Here is a 27465-nt window from a genome sequence, read left to right as displayed (position 1 = left end):
AATTTAAGGTACACCAAATAAAGAGTGCATCCATAACTTGTCGAACATCTATAACCGTGATATTCCTTCTTATTAGATAACATTGATGAAAATTAAAATAACAAAAACAAAAAACACTTAAAACAAAATTATTCTTTATAATCAATCCTTAAGTATAGGACAAACATATCCTCTGCACCTAACGTACCGTAAACGCGCCTGTTGCCCCCGCGTGCACTACTGCACGGTGGCGGTGTAAGGTATCTTTTGGAGCCGATCAACTTTTTGTCGAATGACTTTTTCGTGGCATGCATATGTATTGTACGCCGAATAGATTTGTTGGGGAATATATTGTTTGGAGTTGAATACCTTTTATTGTCGAATTAAAAGTCAAATAATTTTGTGGAATAATAATTTTTGTCAAATAAAATGTGTCGAATAAAACTTTTGTCAAATAAAATGTGTCGAATAAAACTCTTGTTAAATCAATTTTTTGTCACATAAATTTTTTGTCGAATGTGCCAAATAAAATTGTTGTCAAATAAAATGTGTCGAATAAAATGTTGTCGAATAGATTTATTATCGAATAAGGTGTCAAATTAATTTGTTATCAAATAAAGTTTTTGTCGAATAAACTGTCAGATAATTTTGTTGTCAAATAAAACTTGTAAAATATTTTTCTGAAAGTGTTGAATAAGCCTCTATATATTTGAGAGAAAAATATTTTGTGAAAATGTCGCATAAAAATAATATTTTCCGGCATCATTATAATCGATTAATTTACAGGTTTCTTTCATCTGTACTTGATGACGCATAAAATGAGAATCGCTTACCTTGACGAATGTCATAAAAAAAACAATTATTTTTTATTATCATCATTATTATTTTATTATTATTAGTAGTAGTACGATTATCATAAGTATTGCTATTATTTTCATAACCATTGTTATAATTGTTATTATTATCATTATTATTTTCAATTGTATTATCTTATTTCTAGTAAATTATACCTGATGAGAAAAATATACGTAAACTAAATAATAGGAATGAACTAATCTCACATAAAATTAATTGAAACAAAAATTATCGATTACTAATATCATTTTTATCATTCTTATCATTAGTAATATTTTCATTATTATTATTACACGTACTACTATTGCCATAATATTCATTATCATCATTATCATCGTTATTATTATCATTATTATTACTATTCTTGAAAATCTTTGAATAGCATCACTTCCATTATAGACTTGAGTTCTCTGTATCTATACCAAACATTATTTAAGAAGAAGAAGGAGCAGAATCAGTAGGAGGGGAGGAGGAAAAGAACAAGAAGTAGGAAAGAAATAAAATTCTTGTTAACTAAAAGAAAACACCCACAAAGCATAACTTTAAAAGCGGAATTATTTATTCTATATTATCAAGGAATAACATAATCATATTTATTTCTATTATCTCTACGAACATAAGTCATGATTTCCTTAATAGCTAGAACAATGCAATAATATAAAAAGCATACATGCTCTACTACACACCAGATATGTATCATATATTGCAACTGAGTATATTTTCATAAAAGTACAATATGTAAGATAACACTTTAAAAATAGAAATAAGCCTTGGGGACAATATTGGAAACTTCAGTATAAAGAGAACAGTACTGTAACATAGGTTTTACCTAACACAAATTATACACAACTATTATTGTGGTGTGATCAGTGGTATTTATCATTCTATTAGGACTGGGAAGGAGAGGTGGGAGTAAAACACATGATTAAAAAGTAGTATCAAACAATTTCACCACTACTTTTCTACCGGTTTCAATCAATTAACCCCTTCTTTCTACCAGTTTCAATCAGATTCACCCCTTTCTTTAATTTGATTTAATATGATTTGATTTATTGACTTTTGCATTTTTCGTACAATAATAATAAGTTATAAGATTAACACTTTTTTACATAGTGGTAATATTTTTTGTTTTCATATCACAATGAATAACACATCTTATGCAACAAAATGTTGGGAATGATTGACATAGCAAATGCAAAAGAGCTGCAGCGTAAGTCTGCGCTTGAAGTGCATGCAGCTCTGTAACTTATGAATACAGCGAGAACAAAATATGATAATATAAACAGGCAAAAAACAATAGAAATTCGATGGCAAAAAATGACTTTCATCAGGAGATTAAGAGGGATACATAGAGGGATAATTGGTATGCGGCTAACAAAAAAGGCACATGTTATTTAAATACTGAGTAAATAAGTCTTACTACATTGCGTTATAAGAATCAAGTTACCCCTGCTTTCTACCACTTCACATTCAACCTCTCCTTACTACCAGTTTCAATCATATTCACCCAGTTCTTTCTACCAGTGTTACAGTGTTTATCAATTTACTCCCTCTTTTTTACGACATGATATGATAAAGATTTTGTTGTTGCTCTATTGGACGCAAAGTTACATGAATATCCATTATAAGTGAGGGAAATCATCTGCCCTGCCCTACATCCAATTGATACTCTAGACTGCAATACATCTGAGGACCTAAGAAAATTGCTTTATTTTGCACCTCATTCCTCTAAAAACGTACATCCTTGCTTGCAATACATTCTATGAGTCAAAAATATTACTTTATACAGAAACACGAAAAACATCATTGCAGTAGGACACTTTTACGGCACACAGCATTTCAGAGCAAATTATCAAAATACATGGTTTTTACATTTACTTCTATGATCTCTTCCATAAAATACACAATTACAAAAGCATGTGTCATATTACTGATGCTACTGATATAAAGAGCAATAGACCAAAGGCTGAACCTTGTAATTCCCACTCACCCACCCCCCCCCCGAAAAAAGACTTCATCTCATTTTCATCTTATGAGAGGTCCGACAATGACACCTATCACACTCCTTCCTTTCTGCCACTTTCAATCAATTTAACCCTTCTTTCTACCAGTTTTAATCAGCTTCACCCCAATCTTACTACCGGATTCGATCAGCTTCATGTTCTCACTTCTACCGTTGGCAATAAGCTTCAAAGCATTCCTACTATTGTTCCCAGTCATCTTCACAACCTCCTTGCTACCAGCCTTAGTGCCAGTCACCCCATTCATTCTACCGGTCCTAATCATCTTTACCCCTTCTCCACTAATGGTGCCATTCAGTTTAACTTCCCCCCAACTACCATTAGACATCAGGGAGTCGTGTACCAGAAAGCAAGCCTTGACAAATCTTCCGATACAAAGTCCTCCTTGCTGATAAGCTTTTTGCTTAAAGCTATTTTCGGCACCCCTGATATCCCCGTATATTTCATACCTATTCAAATACAGAATCCGAAGCTCCTCTATAACGTCGATGACGAACTTAACACAATTACCCTCCATGCACTCCAAGAGATCTGTGATATAGCCTAGGAGTTTCTTAGCGATCGAAATAAGATTACATTTTGTCAGAGTCTGGGCAACATCTTCAAGGGCTGTGCCGAGAAGTTGTAGACCTTGGAATACCTAGGAAAATAATATCAAAAACATAAACATATGAACATACAAAAAAAGAAAAAAAAGAAAGAATAATGATAAAAACAAAAATCATATGGATGGCTTCTCTCGTCAACCACACAACTGGATGTATGGGAATTCAGCCGCCATGGAAACATTTCCTGCTGCCTAATGCCCCTTTCACACTGGATTTGCGTAGAGTTGCGAAGTATTGCGTACAGAGTACGCCGAGGCTGCGCATTCATGAAAAATAATTTTCCTTCGGCGTAGGTTATGTTTAGGCTGACGTACGTTTACGTAGGCCTGGCGTTAAGGGTACGTAAGTGCGCAGGTACGATCTAAAACGCCTTTATACGCTTTCTAATGCTTCGTCGGACAGGCGCAAGGTAGCGTACTATTGTGTAGGCATGGTGTAAATTAGTGTATGCGTAGTGTTGCGTTGACTTTCTGCGACTAGTGTCTACGCCGCCGAAAGTACGCGAAAAATTAAACATGTATAATTTGTTGCGTCCATCTCGCGTACCCTTTGCGTCCCTCAGCGTATAGGCACGTATGCCAGCGTACGGCAGCGTACGCTCGGCGTAGTCGATACGCAACTCTACGCAACTCTACATATGTCCCGGTGTGAAAGGGGCTCGTTGCTAAAACAACATCGCCTCACAGATAACCGTAGAATCAAAACGCCCTACCAAAAGTTGATGAGCTTTATGTCATTTTATTCAGGTATACATTTTCCACTCTTAAAAAAATGACATTGGGTCAATTCTTTTGTTGCAATTGCAGATGTCATGCGTTGGGCTCGATCTTTTTGGGTCACGTACCCTTTAATAATAATAATAATAATAATAATAATATGTCTTGATTACCCTGGGTAGCCTCATCAGTATTCATGTTGTTCTCCCTGAGGGCCCTGCGATCATATTATTACCCCGGTCATCGGATTTAGGCTTACCCGCACACAATGAACGCACATTCTCCACTTCCTTTGGAGCGTTCCAGCCAGGCGTCATTTTTACAAGCGCACACTTGCTAATCTATCTAAGCAGATTAGCTTTCGCATCCTACCGGGTACCCATTTAACACCTGGGTGGAGAGTGCCAAATGTAGATCAATGTCTTGAGAAAGGACATTAGTGCTGTGGTGGGACTTGAACCGCGGACCTTGTAAACCACAGTCCGGTGACATATCCACTCGTCCACGACACCTCTACAGTAATTGTTTTGCAATTCTATTGAAGGTATGATGTACCAAAAACTGAGTGAACAGTCGTTAGTAATTACCTTTCCCATCTTGAACGCATGGAAGCACTCCTCAAACATCTCTATGGTCTCTAGACCCTCATTTATACATGCATCAATGTTATCCGTAGAAGCCTCCAGACCGGTGTATATACCTCGGAAAAGTTGCAACATATGTGACTCGCCGGATTCGTTGTAGAAGGTCACATCTGATCAAGACAAGAATAGTTTGGGTATCAATGTGGAAATTGGCATGAAATATGTTCTTAATATGTTCTTCTGGTTTGTATAAAAAGACAAATGTACGAATGCTTAATGAAAGTTAGTGAAATGGTGATGTCATTCCTTCACTTTTCTCTATCCGTCTTGTATATATATTCAACAAAAATATCCCTTGTTTTCCGTAGGTATGTAAAACACTTATTGAATCCTCATGTAATTTATGCGTGATCGTCATTATATGTAATAATATTATGTTAATAAAAGGGGAATCTTTTTAAACAGGTGTGTTCAAGAAAAAGACAAACTTGCAATGTCATAAACAAAGAATATGGGGAAAAGCCTCATACAAACGAGCTTTTAACGTACCCATTTCCATAATGCTGATGAATTGACTGTTCACCAGGTAGCGAACCTGATAAGCCCCATTGGGAACGAATGAGGAAATGGACACATTCCCTATGTACACTGCGCTCTTTCCAGGATTCAGGCCACCCTGGACATACCTGGAGAATAATGATAAAGAAACCTGTAGATAAAGATCGCTCACGAAAACTCGCGAAGAGTGAAACCTGTATAAAAAGACCACTCCAGGAAAGAGGAAAACTCAATAAAAAAGAGGAAAACCCCAAAACAGGGAAACCAGTTCAATGGGACCAATCAAGAAAAAAGGAAAAAAAACTCCAGAAATTGGAAAATTTACCCCAAGATGGATTATTTTTCAAGTTATCCCCTTTATGAAAGGAACCACACAAAATTTGCCTTGAGCAGAGCCTTGCTCTGTCAGTCTCTGGCCTCGGCCGGAGAAGCTAAATTGCAGAGCCTATATAGGCAGTATTCTGTCAGTCTAGTATCACAGTGCACGCACTGCTACGCACAGCGACGGACAAGAGTTTCTGCCAAGAAACTAACCGTCTAGTAAGAGCTTTCAGACCTACCTGTAGTCTAGGTACTGATCGTCGTTTGCTCCCTTGGGGTAGACACCAATCCAGTCCATATTGGAAGCCTGGTCGTTAGAGATGATCCAGGACACGACCAGGTTTTGGGTCCAGGCTACCTTCTTCGAACTGATGTCCATGGAACGTAAAGCCTCAACCGGAACAACCTGCAAGGAATGGTCAGAGTGAATTCAAAGATCGAGGAGAGAAACTCTCCAAAGGTTTGAAGGTATCAGCTTCATTCACCTCCTTAAATAGGTACCAATCCGGATTTCATTTTCCATTCACTCTAAGATTTTTAAGAAGTTTGTCATACCATGAGCCAAGATGTGCCCCAGAGATACAATGTTGACTACCACATGGCCCTCTGTTAGGTAAACTCCTGCAACAATCCCATCGGGCTTCATTTCGTCAAAGGTTAAGGGTGAGGGTAAAGTTGCAATTTGACTTTAGGGTATGAATTAGGATTAGCTTTTGGGTCCAGGATTAATATTGGTATCATTACAAATTAACGAGTAGCAATTGTCGCAAGAGCAGATATTGTACAAGTGGTCCTCTCTTGTAACGAGAACAGACTATAATGTAACCAACGCTAATTAATTTCCAATGATCACTATCATAATCTTGCATAATGAAATAATCACCTGATTTTTGTAATTGAGACCATATGCTATCCACCAGCCAGCTTCGTTGAGGAGGAGGAAAGGGTTATTGGTGAACGCTGCTCCAGTCAGGTTTTGTGGAATTTTTCTCCAGACATTCCAGGACGTATCTCTCGCTGGCTGCCAAGTTTGCCATAATCTACAAAATAAAGACAAACAATCATGATTTCTCATGACGAACTTCAAATTATGATTGATTTGTATTGGGCTTACTTCAAATCATGGGGTCATCGAGTCCAGTCGGATGGTCGCGTTACACTACCACTACCCCAAAGGGGGGTACCTCACTGAGCGGCGAATGGTTACGAACGTTGCGAATCTTGGCAGTTGGCGACTATTAACGACTGTAAGCAAATGTGAGCAACAGTTTTTGCGAAGATTAGAAACTATTTCCTAATCCTTTGCCACTATTTGTGAATGTTCGGGTCTTTTACGAACGTTGCGATTTGGATTCGCTAACTTTTCAGAGTTTGCTTTTGCGATATTTAGCGACTTTTAGCGATGCTCAGCGACAATTAGCAACATTTGAGCGAATGTTTGCGAAAGTGTTTGCGACAAGAAAAACTGTTTGCGACAATGAAAACTGTTTCGATCTTTATTGCAACGTTAAACGAACCATTTGCAACCTTTTACGAACCATGGTGCAACCCAAAATTCGCTACGTTCGCAAACACTCGCCGCTCAGTGAGGTACCTCCTAAGGCCGGCTCACATAGTAGCGGCAAAGACCCCACGAAAGGCGACGAACGTGAAAATCACACAATTTTGGCAGTAAAACGACGGCAAAAGGTGGAAAAAGCAAGATTCGCAGACGGAGTCTAGCGACCAAAATCGTACGTTGTCTGGGCGGTGAATGACGATGTCTCGACGGAGAAATCGTTGCAAAATCGTAGCCCATCGCAGACCACCGTTGCAATTCCGCAGGTACTCGCAAACGACCCACCATCAACAGTCACCAACCGTGCAATCCATCGTCGCACCAATTTCGTTACTTGCCGCGCAATGTGTCGCCAGGGTTCGAGATGTGACGTCACTTGCCGTTGTTTTGCTGTCGATGGTCGTTGACAATGACAAAGACAACGACTACCAACGAATTATGACGATTAAAAACGACTAGAGACGGAATTGCACGGCATGGAAACGTCAAGGAATTGAGATTGGCGGTCTCCAACGTAATCTGAACGGAATCACGAATTTTTTTTGCCGTCAGCAAAATTGTCAACATGCTGAAAATTTGCCGGCAACAAGGAACGAGGTCAGACGGCTGGCAAAGGATTGGCTGGCTGACGTTGGGTTGCGGCAACGATGACGTGACTTTCTTTTTTAAATCAACCTCAAAATTGCATCGTGCCGGACAGTCTATTGAAAACAAACTGACGCCACAAAACGTGAAAAATTGCACTAAAATTTTAAAATCGTGGACCATCGCAGACCACTGTAGCAATGCTGCAAACGACCTGCCATCAACAGTCATCACCCGTCACCCTCCGGCGAAAATTCGCAATCCATCGTCGCACCAAGGTCGTTACAACTTCGTTACTTGCCGCAATATGTCGTCAGGGTTCGTTGGTCGTTGACAACGAATACCAACGAAATTGTGACGATCGCAAAACGACTAGAGACGGAATCGCACGGCATGGAAACGTCAAGGGAATGAGGGTTGTGGTATCCAACGGAATCTGAACGGAATCACAACGAATTTCTTTGCCGCCACAAATTGTTTAACTTGATATAAATTTGCCGACGGACGCGAATGATAATCTCGGCCGCCTGCGGTCGCTAGCGGATTCGTCAGCGACAATTGAAGGCAACACACGATGATTGGCGGAAAATTTAATATTGAAATTCGTAGTTTAACGTAGCTTGCGGTACCCCCTCTATTCGTCATAGTGTGAGCCGGCCTTTAGGAAGAGACCTTTTGTTGATATCATAAAGTGTCGGGTAAATTGAACCAATCAAATGTTAGTCTTATATGGTGTCGGTCTTGTGGGACGTTGGTTTTGTGAACCCCATCAAGTTTCCAGAAGGCCTCGGAGACCGGCATTGTTGGTATTGTGGGTGCTGGCGGTCTCGTGGCCTGACATTTAGTAAGCAAATATTAATCGACTACGAGGGTAATAGTTTGTATCCATTGCCCGAGTAAAGGAGGTTAATATTTGTTTTATATCCCACATCGGCAATAAGGTATATTTAAAGTGAATTTTACATAATTAAAACAACCGATTTTGCAGACAGTTTAGCTTCAGCTAGCTTTTCAAAGCACAACATGCGTACATATGTAATACAGTCGATGCGCGCTCATTTGACATTGACATTGACTTTGACATTTCGCGTAACCTACTTTGCTATCAATGCATAAGTCGCGCAAGTGGGGCAGCAGCAAAAAAATACTTTACAAAAAGACCTATCTCAGGTAAATAGTAATTATCTATACCTTTTTCGTGCTCTGTACTATCGCAATGCAAACAACTATACATGAGGGATATAATCTGCTTTATATCCCGCATTCTAAGAATCTTGCAATCTGATTGGTGTAAACAAGGTCACATGATCAATGGTAGATTTATCTTTACTTCATTGCCGTGAGTTAGGGGTGGTATAGTACTTTTGTACAGTACTTTTGACACGATTGATAGTATTTTTTGGCTATTGCCCCACTTGCCCATTAAATAGGCATAGCAAAGTAGGTTTCGCGAAATGTCAGTGTGTTTTTAGGCCAAACTACAAGTCAACGACGCTTAAATTAAAGCGTTAGAAAATTCAAATGCGCGCGCATCGACTTTATTACATTTATGCATTAACTGAATTGAAACGTTCACGGTTCTGAGCAATGTTTGTTGCCGAAATCATTCGGCATTATTGGAAGCTAATTATAAGTATTGGCGTTGGACCATAGACAGTGGAAAGATAACAATTGAGGTAAGTTTATCTACAATATTCATTTCAATCAATAAATTGTTAGATTTGTATGGCTATACTTTGCTGCTCACAGTCATAAAGAGTCTAGACCTATGTATTTTATATAGCGCTGCGGGGCGGCGCAAGTCGACATATTTTTTCATCGCTTCGCCGCGAATAAAAACTAGCTGAAGCTTAACTGTCTGCCATATTGCTCCGATTGTCTCATTTTCGTTCGCTGGATCACTGCAGCAAAAATCTAGCTCGTTCGACGTCACTCCCAAACTAGCCAATCAGCTGTCAATGACGCCATATTGAATGCGGCGGCAAATATATTTTGTGAAATTATCGAGAAATGGACTATTTCTAATTGCAAACTAGTTTTATTTTTGGAATGAAACGCAGCCATTGTTATATTGACATTCATTGAAGTCATCAGAACAGGGTAAGTTACGTCTCAGATGATTCAAGAGGTCTATTTTGTAGATAAATTTTCAATTTCTTAGAATGTTCCACTGTGTTGTAGGGTACCGGGTGTATGCCATTGGGTGTGATGTGTTCGCGCGCAATGGCGCGAATTGTACATTCTTCTTCTTCGCTATAAGTACAGGCCACCGCGCCGCCGGGTGTATTCTCGTACTGAAGTAGGTGCTGTGCAGGTGTCCATGTAGTGTCTCAATTACCCTCGGCACGCCTCGTGCAATAGCACCGATGTAACCTCCTCTTGAGCGTATGAAAAACAACTATGTCTCTCAAAGCAGTCATTATTACTATACCATTACCCGCGAGGCGTCAAAAATAAATATACCAGCCAGCGGCAGCTAACTGCACTTGTGCGTCCTGGCTGCATTTTTTAAATTAGCTCAGCCGGCTACCGCTGGCGGTAGGAAATGGCATTCAAAAGCATGCGCCGGCTGCCGCCTTTCGAATGGAAACCGAGCCTCAGATCCCAGCCTGGCGCAAGCCGGCTGGGCTAATAAGTGAAAAATAATTGCCCCAGCCAGGCTTCGGTCGTAATTGCAGCCTCGATGCGCCAATACGTGAGGCGGCAGCCTGCTGGTATCGATATTTTTGACACCTCGCCTTAATATTTGATTACTATCTATTTCTATATCGCGGCCTATAAATGAGAGAATCGTCGGTCTCTGGATTTACTCACTGCCCATTTGTTTCGTGGACTGCAAAGATCTCGACTCCAAAGTGTACATTCCTGCTCATGACCAAGTTGTTGTGCATCCCTCCATTGTCAAATGGAATTTCCCCCCCAGTCTGATGCCAGTTTCCCCACGTGCAGTAACTCCAAGGATTATCCACTGTGTCACAGGTAAGCTGGAGGCACCTGATAATCGCAATCACACACAGAAAATAGAGTTAATAAAAATAAAATTTGTTATATTCCTCACTTTAGAAATCCAGCCATCTGATTGGTTGAAATTGGAATCGTAATTTTAGCCATTCCCATAAAATGCCAAAACCGGTCAATAGTCTTTTGAGAAAAAAAATTCCAAAACCGGTCAACAAAAGACTATTTACGGTTTTGGCATTTTACGTATATGCATGCAATCTCAATGGGAAGAATTTTAGCACACAAACTCAAGTGGTCTCAATAGCGTATACGAACTTGATTACCATGATTGGTAAGTCGCACATGTGTTCTTTGACCCTTTTCGGTATATACAAGTTATAATGACTACTTTAATTTTCGAGGCATATTTGTTTTTATAGGCTCTCGGGGAGGTTACATGACCGTGCTATCACCCCTCGGCACGCCTTGGGGCTATAACACGATCATGTAACCTCCCCTTGAGCGTATAAAAACAACTATATTTTTCATAGCAGTCAATATAACTGTGATATTAACTAGCATATAGTACGTTCTACATAGTACAATCACATCACATCATGCACTTACAAAATAAATAATGTAAGATTTTGAATTCAACCTAAACAAAAAGGAAGAATAAAGCAATGTAATGTAAGGAGGTTTAACTAATATGGGAGGAGGTGTGTGCGTGTGTGTTTGAGTGTGTGTGTATGCTATAATTTTCATGGTGAAGTATGTGAAGTACCTACTTAAGAAAAGATGAAGAAAAGCATTTTTAAGTATAGGGATGAGGAAAAGAAAATAGCCATTAGAATGGAAAAGCTGGGATCACATTTCTTAAAGTTGGAGCAGCTTGGTGGTAATTTAGATTTGTTTCCCTCTCCACCGTGAGCTTGTTAAAAGTGTTACTCTATTTTGCGGCCTAGTTAACTTACTTATTGAGTATATATATATATATATTGTGTGTGTGTGTGTGGATGGGAGAGTGGGTGTGTTTGAGTGAGGGAAGGGGGCAGAGAGGAGCAGGCAGTGTTCCGATAACATAACCTCCAGATTTGTTATATTTTTTATAAGTGAATAACATTTACAATTGACATATTTATTATGTTAAGGTACTTATAAGTTTACTTTGTTGCTAAGTTATATTTACTGCAAATGGGTTTTTGTTTGATTATGTTTTTGTATAAGCAATCAATATTTAAAACGTTTATTTTATCAAATTGTATGTTTTTGTTTGTATTGCACATTAGGAGCGATAAAAAAAATTACTTTTAAAAAAACATTTTAAAAATGCTTGTGTGTGTGTAATTGGGAGGTTTTTTTACAGACTGACGTGTATCAATCAGATATGATTTTTTACGTTTGAGAACCGACCTTTAACGGCACCGTCCAAAAGTTTCGAACCGGGGACGCCTGAGGCAGTTTAAAGGCGAAGACAGAGAGCTGACCAATTGAACGTGGCGTGAGATTAACTCACATCTCCTTGTTTTCAAGAATTTCTTAAATTTGTCTGTAGAATTAGCTGACTTGATGAAAGATGGGATAGTGTTTCATTCTTTAGATGTAGTTCCAGTAAATATGCGATCCCCAGCTTTGCAACAAATGTTTATGGAATGGTACATGGACGCAGAAAAGTGTCCTAAGAGGAGCGAAGATTGGTTACTACACTGAAGTTAACATATCTGCTTCTAATACCAATTCTATTACCAGTAAGCACAAGTGCAAAGCAAACTCTGAGGTAAATGTATAGCACTTGTGTTTTATGAGCTGGTCGGATTTGATCGTTAAACAGTCAAAGAACAGTGCAGTACCTAACACGTGGTGCTGCTTCATTTTCAAAAAGTGACAGGACAAATTGCACGTATTCACCCATGGTATAAATATCGCCAAAGAGTACTTATTTGTTGTGTACAAAAAAAATATCATGCATTATTAGTTTACTTTTAAGGTGTGAGTTCTCTTTGATTTTGCGGCATACCCACCTGTGTACGAAGTTGTCCACTCCGATCCCCCCTACCATGATCTTGCCGTTAAAACCGTTGTAGCCCATTACTTGAGCGACAGGTCTGGAGACAACAGAGAAGTGAGGTGCAGCTGAAAGAAAAGAGGAAGGGGGCGGGGGTGGTTGAGGTTCTTGTTTAAAGTTATATTGAACTAATGAACTTACAGCCCTAGCATACTGTTTATTGCACAGCGCCATCTCATGGTCAACTTTCCAACAGTGCTTAAAAATTACAATATACCAGGGAGTTGAATGCTAATACCTAAAGGCCCTTTCACACCTGGCCATATGTAGAGTTACGTGCCGACTACGCCGAGTGTACGCTGCATTACGCTGGCCTATGTAACTTTACCCTGAAGGACGCAAAGCAGTACGCAGGATGGACGCAACAAAATAGCGTACTTTCGGCGTAGACACTACAGTGTGAGTCAAAAAAAAGTTTACACCTAGAAAATTGGTAATTATTTTTAAAATTATGAATGAACAGAAAATTATTATCCATCTTATGAAAGAGTGTTTTATGCCAAATCGTTTGGTTTCATCTTTGTGTGGTTTGCGTTAACGCTTGGATGAACAGGAGGCATTGTTTGCGAGAGTGCAAAAATCGATTTGCGCCAAAGTTGCGTATGTGATATTTGAATTAAACAATTGAGATTTGGATATTAATTCGGTCTTTGCAGATCCAAATAACATCCCTAACAAAATTAATCATGCCACACATATCAAATATCAACAAACAATTGTGCGTGTGTGTGTGTGTGTGCGACTTTGCTTCTGCAAAAAGCATATGCAATGCATTTCATTTGATACATTCAATTCATTCTCTTACTCCGCTAATCCTTACATAATACATACTGTACGCATTTTGTACGCGAGTCTACGCACCACTACGCAACATTACGCTACTGTACGCCATGCCTACGCAATTGACCGCTACCCTACATCAGTCCGACTAAGCAGTGAAAGTGTATAAAGGCGTCCTAGATCCGACATTTGCACCTACATTGTACGTACCCTTTACGCCAGGCCTACGTAAGCAGTGCTAACGCCCAGGGTACGTAACCATACGCAATCGTACGCCAACTTTTTTCATGAATACGCAGCCTAATGTCGGCGTACTCGGTCCGCTACACGACGCAACTCTACGCAGATCCGGTGTGAAAGGGGCTTAACTTCCACTTCGCAGACAGATGACGCGATGCGAGAACCAATGGCGCAGCCAGGAATCAGCGAGTGACGGGACCATACTGCTACAGCTGACCTGAGATTGCACTAGAGAGGTCTTTGCGGTAGTGGTTCTAGTACAGTATGGCTTTTAATAGACCGATTTACAGCAATGCGCTTCTAACTTATGTACATTTAATCCACCTGCTATGCATAACAGCAGCTATAAGGGTTTATTCCACTCTGCATACATTAGTTGTTAATAGGTCAGACAGGCCTTTAGTAATGTTATAGCTTGTCAAAAACAACTTCTCTTCCCGAAGTAAGCATAAAGTCATTATTGTAAAACATAATTAGCGATACATGGTGTACCTATCATCCGTTCCATAATTTAGCCACACTGAAGCCCGGTGAACATTCATACAAAGTAATGAGAGTGAGAATTACAATATAATTCGGAGGGGGGAGAGGCAGTTAGAATCAATTGTACACATGTGCGTATCCACTGCTTTTCCAAAACCCCACTGAACGAGTTTTTACCCATTTGCATTGGTCAAATTCACACCCTTTTCACCCATTCCCGCAATTGTTCTCGTCAAAATTTACCCCCTAAACACGTTTCACCTCATCCCCCCTTGAACATTCAATGTACAAGTATCCCCTAAACGTTAAGGTCTTTCTCAATTAAACCTTTAGCCCAAAGAGGGTACCTAAAATGCAATTTAAAAAAACTCAACAAACATCCTTTTGCAAACATTTGACGCCATACATGCATCACACGCCTTAACGACTACAAACCACCCTTTTAACACATTTTGTTTGGATGCATGTGTGTACAGCAATGTCCCCCCCCCCCACCCCTGGGCTAAATAATTCGGAATAAAAAAAAAGAAGTTCTAACAAGCCATTTCTTTCCAGCCTGCAAAGCTGTTGCCACTGGCGTGCTGCCATGTCCGGTATATCCTCCCTTTTTGAGATATCATGAATCCTTCGTACTTGGCCGTGAAAGGATTCTTGATCAGCGTAGCGTCTGTTCCAAGGAGCGTAGTACCGGATACAAGACCCCAAGTACAGTTGGTTGGAGTGCCTATTCAAATTCAAAATTCAAAAACATTTATTTCACATCTGTTAAAAACTATAATGTATTCAGAAATAGTTTTAAAAGAACAGAAAATAGGAGGAGGCGAGTTGGTTAAGCAGGTAAAATCCTCTGCCTGTCTCTTTAAAGATCATGAGTGATGTTCAAATTCAGCCCAGGCGGATTTCTGAGGCTAGAGTTGTGCCCCTGCCCTGTAGAAAACATTCTGTCCTTCTGAAAGGACGTTCAATGAAGGTCCCTTTTAAAGGGCAGTCAACACCTTTGAACGTTAAGAACTTGCTGCACTATTCGTATAAGAGTAGGGGAAACCCCAGCGCTGTAGCCCACCTGCACATCCCCAATCAGTTAGGCTGGGAGCAGAGAACCGAGGGATACAGTAATTCAGTTCGCTTTTAGCCAACCAGGCACATGTGATGCCAAGTACTTAATAAAATAATACAATACACAAATGATACATATGAACAAGATTTGTGTAACACTGTGAATAAGTGGATGTGAGGGATTAGCAAAGACCACTGTCCTGTTAAGTCTACTCCCGTATTAACATGAAAGCATTATCACCATCATGTCCTCTATAACGGTGTCTGGATATTTTGACGACAAAGAACTTCATTTTGGCCTTGTGTACAATCAAATTTGCCCTATAGTCTGGTGCGGGACAATTATGCTTTGATAACTTTCTATATTCGTCTTGTGCTTACGTTTAGAGTTGTAGAATAGGAATAACTTAAATGGGGATTATTAAACGAACACCAACATGAAAAACATGTTATAAACGTTAGCATAAATGTAGACTCTATTCTTTGCATTATTTTTGTATTTATTATTTTTATGAAGAAAAGCAAAATGTAATTGCATTCAATTATAGTTTCTCATTACATGGTTTTTCATTGTAAATAAATAAATATTTCTATAAACTCTGGAGTCGTATTCTGAGAAGTACATATCATTAAAGGTAAAGACCAGTATTGGAAACGCCCCAATCTCAAAAAATGAAATGGAAGCTCTCATTACCAATCATGTGAAAGAATATGTTTTGAATATTACATGACGATAAAAATATTTGGTAAATTAGTATATCTATAAACTGTTGAGAGATACAAATGCACGTGTCGCGCACGTGTGTGTAGTCCCATATACATCTTTCTGTGTACAGTGCTTCTAACTTTATGAAGACTTGGCCAAATTTCTTATAATTTTGATGATTCCAGAACCTTGCAGTACATCTATGCTAGTTGATCAACCTTTTCTGATCGATTTCACAACGTTTCTTTTACTATGCATTTGCATGACCATAACTGGTCTATAGCTTTAAATCAATTTTTAAGTCCCTCATTAAAAAAGGAGTCTTTACTGGCAAAGAGTGGATTATGAACTAATTTTTATAAACATGTTATGACATGATTCAAATAATACTTGAGAGGGGGGTGGGGCTTTATGACACCAATTACAAAGAGTCCTTTAACAACATCGTTGTACAAATAAGCTGTTCGTGAACTATATACTCCTTTTTTCGCGATACATATATACCTGTTTCAGGAAAATACCTCCTGGACAATCACTTATTAATAATTATTTACATTCAGCTTGTTGGGTGATCGATAAAAACAGGGAAAATGATGGTGACAATATTCTTTGAAACATAGATGAATAAATAGAGATATCAAATGAAACACATCACGCCACTAAAAAGGTAACATATTATCCAAAGCACATTTCCATAATATTCGGTTCTATGGTTTTCAAATATATAAAGGAAATTTACACTGATTTGCTAACGGCTGTTCTTTGGTAAGTAATGATTTATTTACGCGATTTGGGAAGAAAAGAGATAATGTTAGCATTATCTCCATCATGTCCTCTATAATGATGTCTGGATATTTTGACGACAAAGAACTTCATTTTGACCTTCTGTACAATCTAATTTGCCCTAAAGTCTGGTACGGGACAATGCTTTGATAACTATCTATATTCGTCTTGTGTTTACGTTTATACGTGTAACATAGTCATAATTTAAATGGGGATTATAAAACGAACACCACCATGAATAACATGTTATAAACATTCGCATAAATGTAGACTTTATTCTTTGCATTATTTTTGTATATATTATTTAAATGAAGGAAAGCAAGATGCAATTGCCTTCAATTATAGTTTTTCTATAAACTCTTGAGACGTATTCGGGGAAGTACGTAACATTAAATAAATATTTAAGTCCCTTATTAAAAAGTAGTCTTTATTAGCAAAGAGTGTATTTTGGACTAAGATTTGTAAACATGTTATAAAATGATTCAAATTAGACTTTAGCGTGTAGGGTCAATATAATGACACCAATTGATATTTGCCATTAGTGTTTACTAATTCTACAAAAATTGATTCAACAACATCGTTCCTACAATTAAGCTGTTCGTGAATTATATACTCATTTTTTCGAGATACATATATACCTATTTCAGGACAATACGTCCTGGACAATCACTTATCAATATTTATTGACATTCAGTTTGTTGGGTGATCGATAAAAACAGGAAAAATGATGGTGACACTATTCTTTGAAACATAGATGAATAAAGAGAGATCTCAAATAAAACATATCACGCCACTAAAAAGGTAACATATATTCCAAATCACATTTACCTAATATTCGGTTACATGATTTTCAAATATGTAAAAGTAATTTTTTCTGATGTGCTAATGGCTGTTCTTTAGTAATTAATGATTTATTTACGCAATTTGGTAAGAAAAGAGAGAATGATAGCATTATCACGATCGTGTGCTTTGCAATGGTGTCAATTATAGTTTCTCATTACGTGGTTTTTTATAGTTATCTCGGTAAAAACATAAATATTCCTATAAACCCTTGAGACGTTTTTTGAGAAGAACATTTCATTAAATCAATATTTAAGTCCCTCAATGAAAAAGGAGTCTTTACTGGCAAAGAGTGGATTTCGAACTAATATTTATAAACATGTTATAAAATGTTATAAAATTATAAACACAATTGATAAAATAAGCTGTTCGTGAACTATGTACTCATTTTTTCGTGATACATAATACTTATTTCAGGACAATACCTCCTTAACAATCACTAATCAATAGTTATTGACATTCAGTTTGTTGGGTGATCGATCGATACAAAACAGGAAAAAATGATGGTGACACTATTCTTTGAATCATAGATGAATAAAAAGAGATCTCCAATAAAATATACCACGCCACTAAAAAGGCAACATATTATTCAAAGCACATTTCCAAAAATTCGGTTCTATGATTTTTCAATTATATAAAGGAATTTTCACTAATTTGCTAACGGCTGTTCTTTGGTAATTAATGATTAATCTAGTACCCGATTTGGGGAAAAAGAGATATTGTTAGCATTATCACGATCACGTGCTCTATAATGATGTCTGGATATTTTGATGACAAAGAACTTCATTTTGACCTTCTGTACAATTAAATTTGTCCTATAGTCTGGTGCGGGACAATGCTTTGATAAGTATATTCGTATGTAGGCTTACGTTTAGACGTGTAGAATAGGAATAATTCAAATGAGGATTACAAAACAAACACCAACATGAAAAACATGTTTTAAACGTTTGCATAGAGGTAGACTTTATTCTTTGCATTAGTTTTGTATTTATTATTTTTATAAAGAAAAGCCAAGTGTTATTGCCTTCAATTATTTCTATAAACTCTTGAGACATATTCTGGGAACTACATTCAATATTTAAGTCCCTCATTAAAAGGGAGTCTTTATTGACAAAGAGTGGATTTTGAACTAAGCTTTGTAAACATGTTATAACATGATTCCACTTAGGGACAACCATTTCCGTGGACGACCCCCCCCCCCCAGAAAATTATCCCCAGTCGATTAAAGGGGAAGTCCACCCTGATAGTTAATTGTTTTTATATTTTTCGGGGAGTAATTGTCCTCTGGGAATTAAAGAAAAAGAAAACTATATGATATTTTGTCCTTCCAAGGCCTCACATTAATATTCTGATATCCTCAACAACAACAAAAAAGTAAATCTGTGTAGAAGAGGTCACTTTCATATGATTAAAACTATTGATTTAATAACGTCTTCTGTTTAAAAAAGACAACAATATTCTATTTTAATAAGAACCAAATTCTCTTCGTCCCTTCCTCCCGAAGGCACAAAAAGATTTGTAATTTCGTCTCATATATGCAACCACAATAATAATGAAAAGGTTCACTAAAATGATCTTATATCTCATTACATGTATTCTTTTTTTAAAGCAGATAATGTAATAGACAAAGGGTAAGTACTCAACATCAGTTTTTGGCATCCAACCAAAAGCAGCAACAATATGTACGAAACATTAAGTTTCATACATATATAACACAAGCAAAAGATTGGTACCAAAATATTATCTTGCTTTGTGTCATATAAATTGCCGATTGATACTTTTTTACCCCGATATATTGATTATATAATAAAATCAAATATCCATGTACGTATTACACGTGCATCAATCTGTGTAGAGAACAGAATACCTTGCATACACTTGTATTGTGTGTGTATGCATCTTTAATGTGAATAACGATAAGCGGTGTCTATAGCTGCAGTTAGCTTCAATGGCATGTTAGTTTCAATGCAACTGTTTCTAACTTTCATATTCAGATTTGCAATACCTGATCCCTTACTTGACATTTTACAATTTTATTTATGCTTTACAGAATAAAAGAGAAAATAATCTATATGATCTCATATCTTTCTCTATATATCAACAAAGAGCGCTGTATCAGTACAAAACGCTTTCTTACGAAAGAACCAATAATGATTCGATAAATGAAATAAAATAGAGTCATCACGTTCAGCACTGGCGACCAAGCATTTAACATAAAAATCGAGAGAACTCAACTTCTTGACAGTCAATTTGTATAGTATTCTCAAGTAAGGACAAGGTATCATTAAATTATTAAATGCTGAATCGTCCCATAAGATTCAATTGAATGTTACTGCCTCACAAGTACTCGAAAGCTCGTTCATTATCTGTAACAAGAAACAACAAAAACCCACCACAGCAGGTTCAACGTACACAGCAATAATATTGATTTCTTACTTATTCTCTCCCGGTATTTCGAACTGGCATAGAAATGTAGAGCAAATATTCACACCTGTCTCATTCAAATCAATATGACAAACTCGTAACATTCTATCTTGTATGAAAATGAAAATCGTGGGTTATGCGATGCAATTAGAGAAGGGTTTAGCAATGTACTTTTTTTAACAGGGTGCTACAACCTCTTTCTCCAGATACAATGGCATTGGTTATGAAACGTATTATTATTTGGTCTTGTTTATAGTTTTTTATGTGTTTATTTTGTGGTTCAAAATGTTTGAATTATAGTTAAAAATTAAATTAAAAAAAACAACACAATAAAATGGGTGTTCACATATCTATGCAAATTTATTAAAGAGAAGGAGAGGTGAATTTAAAAAAAAATCTTAAATGGAAATGCCTTTTCGACCTGAATAACAAGAGTTGGAAAACATATTATTCCATTAGATTTAATTGTACCATTGGTGTCGGCTTACGATGGTTTCAGTTTAAGGTTTTGCAGCAAATATTAAATACGAATGATTTACTCTTTAAAATTAATATAGTCCCAGGAGAAGAATGTACATTTTGTAATGACAGAGCGAGACAGTTATACATCTGCTATGTGATTGTACGCATGTTAAACATATTTGGAATAGGTTGGAACACTGGATTTATACTAGAACCGGAAATAGAATAATATTTTCATTTTATTTTACAAGATAAATTACTTGGTTTAAGAGGTTCAAATAGTAATGCATTGAATTGAATACCGATTGTGGGGCAACTGATGGTGTATACGTGCAAAATAAAGAAAACATAACCCGACTTTGATAATTTTAGAGTTTCGATTATAAATTATTTCAAAAATGAAAAGTGTATTGCAGATTCGAACTGTGATAAGTGATAAGGTCAAAAAAAGAAAATGGTTTTAATTCAGGAATTTGTTCATATAAAAAGATTTTTTCTTCTGAATTGTGTATTTCTATTTTTGTTTTAATCATGAGCAGTGGTCACAACAAAGTAGTTGTATATAGCCTAATAATCAAAATATAATATGTCTCTTTTATATTGTTTCTTCCATCTTTGTTGTTCATGAACATCAGAAATCCATTATTGAAAATATGTATGTCTTCTGTTAACTCGACAGTTCAACAAATATTTGTATCTTGAGTAGTAAATTTTATTCATGTTATAAATTTGAATTATCTTGAATATATGTTTGTTAATTTGTGGCAAATGAAAAAAATTATTTAAAAATAAAAAGAGTACCTTATATAACCAGATTTGGGTAGGTTTTTTAAATGTTATTTACAGTACGTTAGATTAAGTGGTGAAGATTTACTGTCTTTTTGTGGTATAGATTTTCATAGATAGGCCTATAGAAAAATTGTCATATAGCTTTATGCCAGAAAGTTGTCATATTGTTGCTACTGTGCAAATGTAAAGGGGTTCATTTTTTTTATTAGAAGAGGGCTCGTAGTCGTGGCCCGTTTTAAGGTGAAGACTACACAATCTGCCATTATGGTTTCTACTTGATTAATTTACGTATAATATGATGGAGCTAGCTGGGATTTTTTTTCAAAGTCCGAATTTCTCATTGACTCCGTGTTTTTAAGTGATCGACCTAGTGTAGCAAATCTCCAAATTAGTGTGGTGTTTCAACATTCTCTTTCTCTCGATCTGTCGATCTCATTACTACACAACTTTCCTTCACTTCTCTTTGCTTTCGCCAAACTATAAACATCTGACCACAAGTCCTCTGGTTAGGATTAACGCTCCTTCTACTCGTTATCCTCATCACAGGCCCATCCAAGCCGCTTGCAAAACAAAATGCTTGGTCGGGTCGTGAATCTAGCCTTTTCGTCTCATGGTCAGATTCGGAGAATACCTCTTAGTTCTTACAATTCTCATCTGCACATTTTCTCCTCACGAGTCAACATCGTTTTTCTTGCTGCTCTTAACGATTCGACATATTCGTATAATAATACATAAACGGAACTTTAACTTTATGAACGTCGGTTTTGTTTTTCGCCTACTCCTGTCACTAATTTAATGGTAACATGGTTGAACCGAGTAATAGTTAGCATAATCAAATCTACTGTTTCTACATCCTTGAGTACTAAATGATTAGAGGACGAGGGTTTTTTTCTCTCAAAGACCAAATCTCCCTTTGAGTTTATACATGTGTTATGTCACCCAATTTGTCTGCGTGACTAAGTCAATGTCTATTTATTAGTATTATTGTCATTATTTTTTTTTTTTTATTATCATCATTCATCATCGTCATTATTGTTATCAGGTTACCCATTCTTTATAATGTACATACCTTTACACCAATACAGCATTGAAGAAGTACTGATAGAGCGAGCAAATATCATACGTTCCTTGTGATACCAGACTGCAGATACGGAATCGACGAGCAATGATCGATTTTTCAAGCTGGTCGGGATGGAGTTGGAACCGACTTTCTTCCACGAAGAGAAGTTCAAAAAATTGATGGTATCTTGAATCACCGAGTAGACCTGCCCATCAGATGCTTGCACAAAGATCTACGTTAGAATAATGATAGTGCGAGGGCATTTTAGTACCTGATCAAGACATGGGTGGCAATCCTGTCAAAATATACACTGTTTGGTCGTAAAGGTGGAATAATTATTTTTACCCCAATTTATGGAATGATTTTGACAATGATTTTTTTCCTAATAGATCTAAATAATAGTATACATTCTCAGATTTTATTGAATAATTATTTGCGAGTGTTTATTTTTGCGTGAGTGCTAAAGCATGTGTGTACTACTATGCTAATCAACCACGGGACCTACGTCCTTTAGTCATAACTAACAGTAATGACGATACAAAATCCTCTATGACGGCATGCCTTGAACCATAATGCATGGCCCTACACTCTAAGAAAAAAGGGTGCAAAAAAGGGTGCAAAATAAGAGTTTGCACCCTTTACATAAAAATGAACCCTATTGAGGGAAAAGGGGTTCAAAAAAGGGTGCAATATAAGATTCTGCACCCTTCCCATAAAAATGAACCCTAACAACCCAAAAAGGTGCAAAATAAAAGTTTGCATATTGCATGCATATTCATGATTACTTTTCACGTGTTCACATAAAAATACATTTATCATATGATTTGTTAAGCAAATTATGACAATGCACATCGATTTTGTGATTTGTATTTTCCTTCGGCAGTCATTAACCAATATATTTTTTGTCTGATCATGTAACAATTACATTCACGTTTTAGCAATTTATATATTGATTATATGATTACTAACCAAGAAACATCATGCATGTTTAATATGTATATGTGTACGGGCAAATGTCACGAGTATTCCTCGATGATGGGTGCAGAATTGCACCTTTTAAAGGGTGCAGGATTGAACCCCTTTTATAAGGTGCTGCTATTGCATCGGTTTGCACCCATAAAGGAGCAGGATTGAACCATTAAGGGTACTGACATGTCTCCTAAAAGGTGCATTCTGGCACCCTCTTAAAGGGTGCAGGATTTAACCCCTAAAGGTGCTGCTATTGTTGCATCGGTTTGCACCCCTAAAGGTGCAGGATTGAACCATAAAGGGTACTAACATTTCACCCAAAAGGTTCAATCTGGCACCCTTTTGAAGGGTGCAGGATTGCACCTTTAAAAAGGGTGCAGGATTTAACCCCTAAAGGTGCTGCTATTGTTGCATCGGTTTGAACCCCTAAAGGTGCATAGTTGCACCATTTTTTCTTAGTGTGTACAGAGGAATTTTCCTGTTGGGGACCGGGAAAAAATGCAATGCATTATTGATGATTTATTGCATTTTCTTTGTTTTTCGGTATTTGTGGGGGCGGCGACGTACCCTAGCCCCCGCTGCGTACAGTCATTATTCAGTGGCTAAGCAATGTCCTTGTTCCTGTTAGGCCCCAGAATAAAAACCGTGTCGATCAGCTATATTAGTGTCCTTTTATGAGGCATTAATCTTCATTACTGTCAATTATGACTTAAGGACGTAGGTCCCCTAGTTGATTAGCATAGTAGCATACACATGCTTTAGCAGTCACGCAAAACAAACACTCACAAATTATTATTCAATGAAATCTTAGAATGTATACTTTTATCTAGATCTATTAGGAATAAATCATTGTACAAATCATTTCATAAATAAGGGTAAAAATAATTATTCCACCATTAATATGGCCAACAGTGTACCTTTACTTGATGTTTTATGTGATTCAAGCTTTCGATGGCCTTACTGCTTGATACAGTCTGAGATGATTTTACACAAATCTTGGAATTGGTCGGGAGCAGTGAACTTGAAAATGCTGACCTAATCAAGGATCAAAACAACTTGTTTTGCTCCCTAAACATATATAATTCAGATATAGATTAATAAATAGGCATTATTTACTTGTGCGTCAAATATTTATAATCATGATATTAAAAAAGAATAGTCAGTTTAATTTTGTCGTCCAAAAAAGATCGGGAACGATCAGGAAATCATATTATTTCAATATAGACGTGTATTTTTAGAAGTCTTAAAACTCGGGGTGGCTAGGAGGGATTAGACCACACAGCGAGGTCACTGGCAGGTGGCTATCTCATCAACTCAGCTCTCAACTAACATTAGAAATAGAGGATCATGGGGGACCAACAGGCTACGATTGGGGAAGTTTTCTATATAGAGGGAGCAAGTAGCTACAAGTAGGACAGTGGGGCTTTAAAACAATGTAAAAACTGTTTTGAGTTGCACATTTCAAATTAGAATTCACACGATATCTAAAAATCAGTTCAAGAATGAACATGTCATTATTGCTTTAATTAATTGTACGTGAGATAAGTTCTTTCCCATTTTTTTGTTTATATTAATTTTGTATAAACTTTTATTTAAATTTGTGTTCTCGTTATTAGCGCTAAATTCGAAAGAAAAAGGAGAACTTGAAGGAGAAGCAGAAGAAGAAGAAGAAAATATAAGAAAAGGAAGAAAGGGAAAATGGAGAAGGGAAGAAGACAAAGAAGAAGGAGGAGGAGAAGAGGAAGAAGGTGATGTCACTTTCATAATTATATTACCCTCTCCTTAACTTGTGACCCCCCCCCCCCCCCATTCATAAGGTAATAAAAGAGACAAACCTGGGTTTGATTTTGTTCTGTCATTTCACACACAGGATTGGAGAGCGGCGGACTGGCCAACGGAGCTCCAATAGTCTTCCAGGGGCTCCAACCAGCCGCGGAGGGGTCCACATCTCCGTAGCTCACTTCCACGGAAACTGGAGAAGCTGCAGCATTTGATCTGAAAGCAAGCAGGCGTTGGCGCCCAACCCCACTGCTCCCGACTCGATTTGCGATCACACAAAATCGCGATGTGCTTGAAACTGATCCGCTGCATATTGTAAAACATCCAATAAGCACGACGCCAAAAAATAGCATCGTCTCCATGATCTGATAAGTGATGAGGAATTGAGGCAATAAACAAACGCACAAGTTTAATGTAGATTTTCAGTCATTATTGATCAGTTTACAGATAGAAAAGCTTGATTTATTTTGCCAAACAAATAAATGCCGTCTTCCACATTCGTCCGTCACCAGAAATGGCTCGAAAATGGTTATGGTTCACATAACTACAATATATATACATGTGAAGTGTCTTGAATATGTGTTAATTATGTAGACTGAGTAATTTTGCGAAGTTCCACCGCGGAGGGCTCTATTTTAAAGTTGTCTGGTTCCCCCATTTACGGTTCGGGTTCTAATTTTAGCACCGTCCATTAGAGTATCAAGCGATGTTAAAATAATGCCATCTCTTAGGTTATTAATTGGTATTCATAGATTGATTATATAAAGAAGTTTTGAATTGATAAGAGTTTGTCCTTGGGTTAAAATTGTGGATATTATCTTCATCAATTAGCACTAGCTTGTACAGATAGCCAAGGAATTAACTATCCGTGTACGAAAACCTTGATATTGGTCAAATTTATAGCAAATCGATTGGCTTAAAGATTATTCAGAGCGGCCGGTACGCCGGAGCCGTCTTTCTTTTGGATTTCCCCACCACAATTTATATTAGTCAGAGTCGCTACTAGATCACGGTTCTGAGACGACCTAAGCTAAGTTAGTCCTCCTCGATTCTACACCATTCAGCATTGAGTGATATTTCTTTTGTAGTGTGTTGTTTCGGCAATAAATCAATTAAATTGACAGTTTGACGGACTTTGCTTCATCATCGCTTTTGTGATAAAAGCCTTGGTTGTATATTTTTGTATATGAATATCGTCGACTCTCGTTCCTTCGCTAATCATCAGAACTTTACTCTCACCTACCACATCGTTAACTGTCATTTACTTCGGTCCTCGACAGAACTTACTATAAGTCTCAACAGTGGCGTAATGAGCAAAAACGAAGCTGAGCCATCGAAGCTCAAGGGTTAGGGGCATCAGTGGCGGATCCAGGAATTTCTTCCTGGGGGGGGGGGCACAAAATAGCATGGGGTGAAATTATGTAAAACGATGAAGCGACAAAGCGAGGCTTTAGTGGCGAGGGAGCGGAGCGACCAAGCGGGGATGGGTCAGGGAGGGGATTCTGACCCCTCCCAGAGTAGCAAGCATTTTGAATTTTAGAACTTATCTCGAATGTATAAACTGTGTTGTTATCAGGGGCGTCGCTGAACCTTTATCAGTGGGGAAGGGGGGGGTTGTAGAGGCCACCGATTACCGACAAAACTAGCCACGAATTACCGACAAATATGTTAATGCCAATGTCCCAATGTCTACAAATTTAACCCTATAAAACCGGGGCCAGAAACTAAGTTATTTGTCAGTTTTCCCCTCGAGCGCGAAGCGCGGAAGCTTTGACAATTCATTAAATTATTAGAGAAAGAAGACGATTCGTTGAACCGTTCACTACTCTTAATCCTTGTCTGAATTCAGTTTCCCCACTGGGCCCAAACGAAGGCACGAATCCAGGATTTCTTAGGGGTGGGGGCCCAAATTTGAAATCAATTTGAAATTCAGTGTGCTGAAATTTGAAAATTGTGTCGGCCAATATTTCGCTCAGTGGGGGAGGGGGGGGGGGTGAGGGTTGGGAGCACTAATTTTTCTGGGGGCCCTCGAAAATTTGAAAAATCGCACCCATCTCCAAAAAAAGGTTAAATTAACGTTTTACACGTTTTCTTCACAGGGATCTGCCACTGGGTCCAGGGGAAGAGCCCTCAGAATTATCGGCGGATGAGCATAATTTTATATCTTATTTGTGACACTGGCAGGACACAAATTGGTGTTGGGTTCAGGGGGTGGAGCCCCCAACATCCAAGGGGTTTTACACATTAAATTATCGTCAGCTGAACATATTTTATACCTTATTTGTCACACTGGCAGGTCGCGAA

The 27465-nt window shown here is 37.7% G+C and overlaps 1 protein-coding gene across 1 annotated transcript; it reads right to left on the bottom strand.

Moving 5' to 3' along the window:
- Positions 1 to 2845: 2845 nt before the first annotated feature.
- LOC100889957 lies at positions 2846 to 25707 on the bottom strand. The gene is made up of 10 exons (XM_003725832.3): positions 25218 to 25707; positions 22423 to 22645; positions 14832 to 15017; positions 12747 to 12858; positions 10600 to 10779; positions 6526 to 6682; positions 5882 to 6048; positions 5313 to 5449; positions 4767 to 4933; positions 2846 to 3495 (listed from the first exon to the last, which is right to left on the bottom strand). The coding sequence occupies exons 1-10, from the start codon at positions 25521 to 25523 to the stop codon at positions 2926 to 2928; spliced, it is 2205 nt and encodes a 734-aa protein (XP_003725880.3). The 5' UTR covers positions 25524 to 25707; the 3' UTR covers positions 2846 to 2925.
- Between the last annotated feature and the right edge of the window lie 1758 nt (positions 25708 to 27465).

The sequence above is a fragment of the Strongylocentrotus purpuratus genome, unplaced genomic scaffold (genome assembly GCF_000002235.5).
Source record: "Strongylocentrotus purpuratus isolate Spur 01 unplaced genomic scaffold, Spur_5.0 spur5_scaffold_13, whole genome shotgun sequence".
Lineage (NCBI taxonomy): Eukaryota > Metazoa > Echinodermata > Echinoidea > Camarodonta > Strongylocentrotidae > Strongylocentrotus > Strongylocentrotus purpuratus.
Note: the sequence above shows the minus strand (reverse complement) of the source record. Positions and strands in the feature narration are given on the sequence as shown.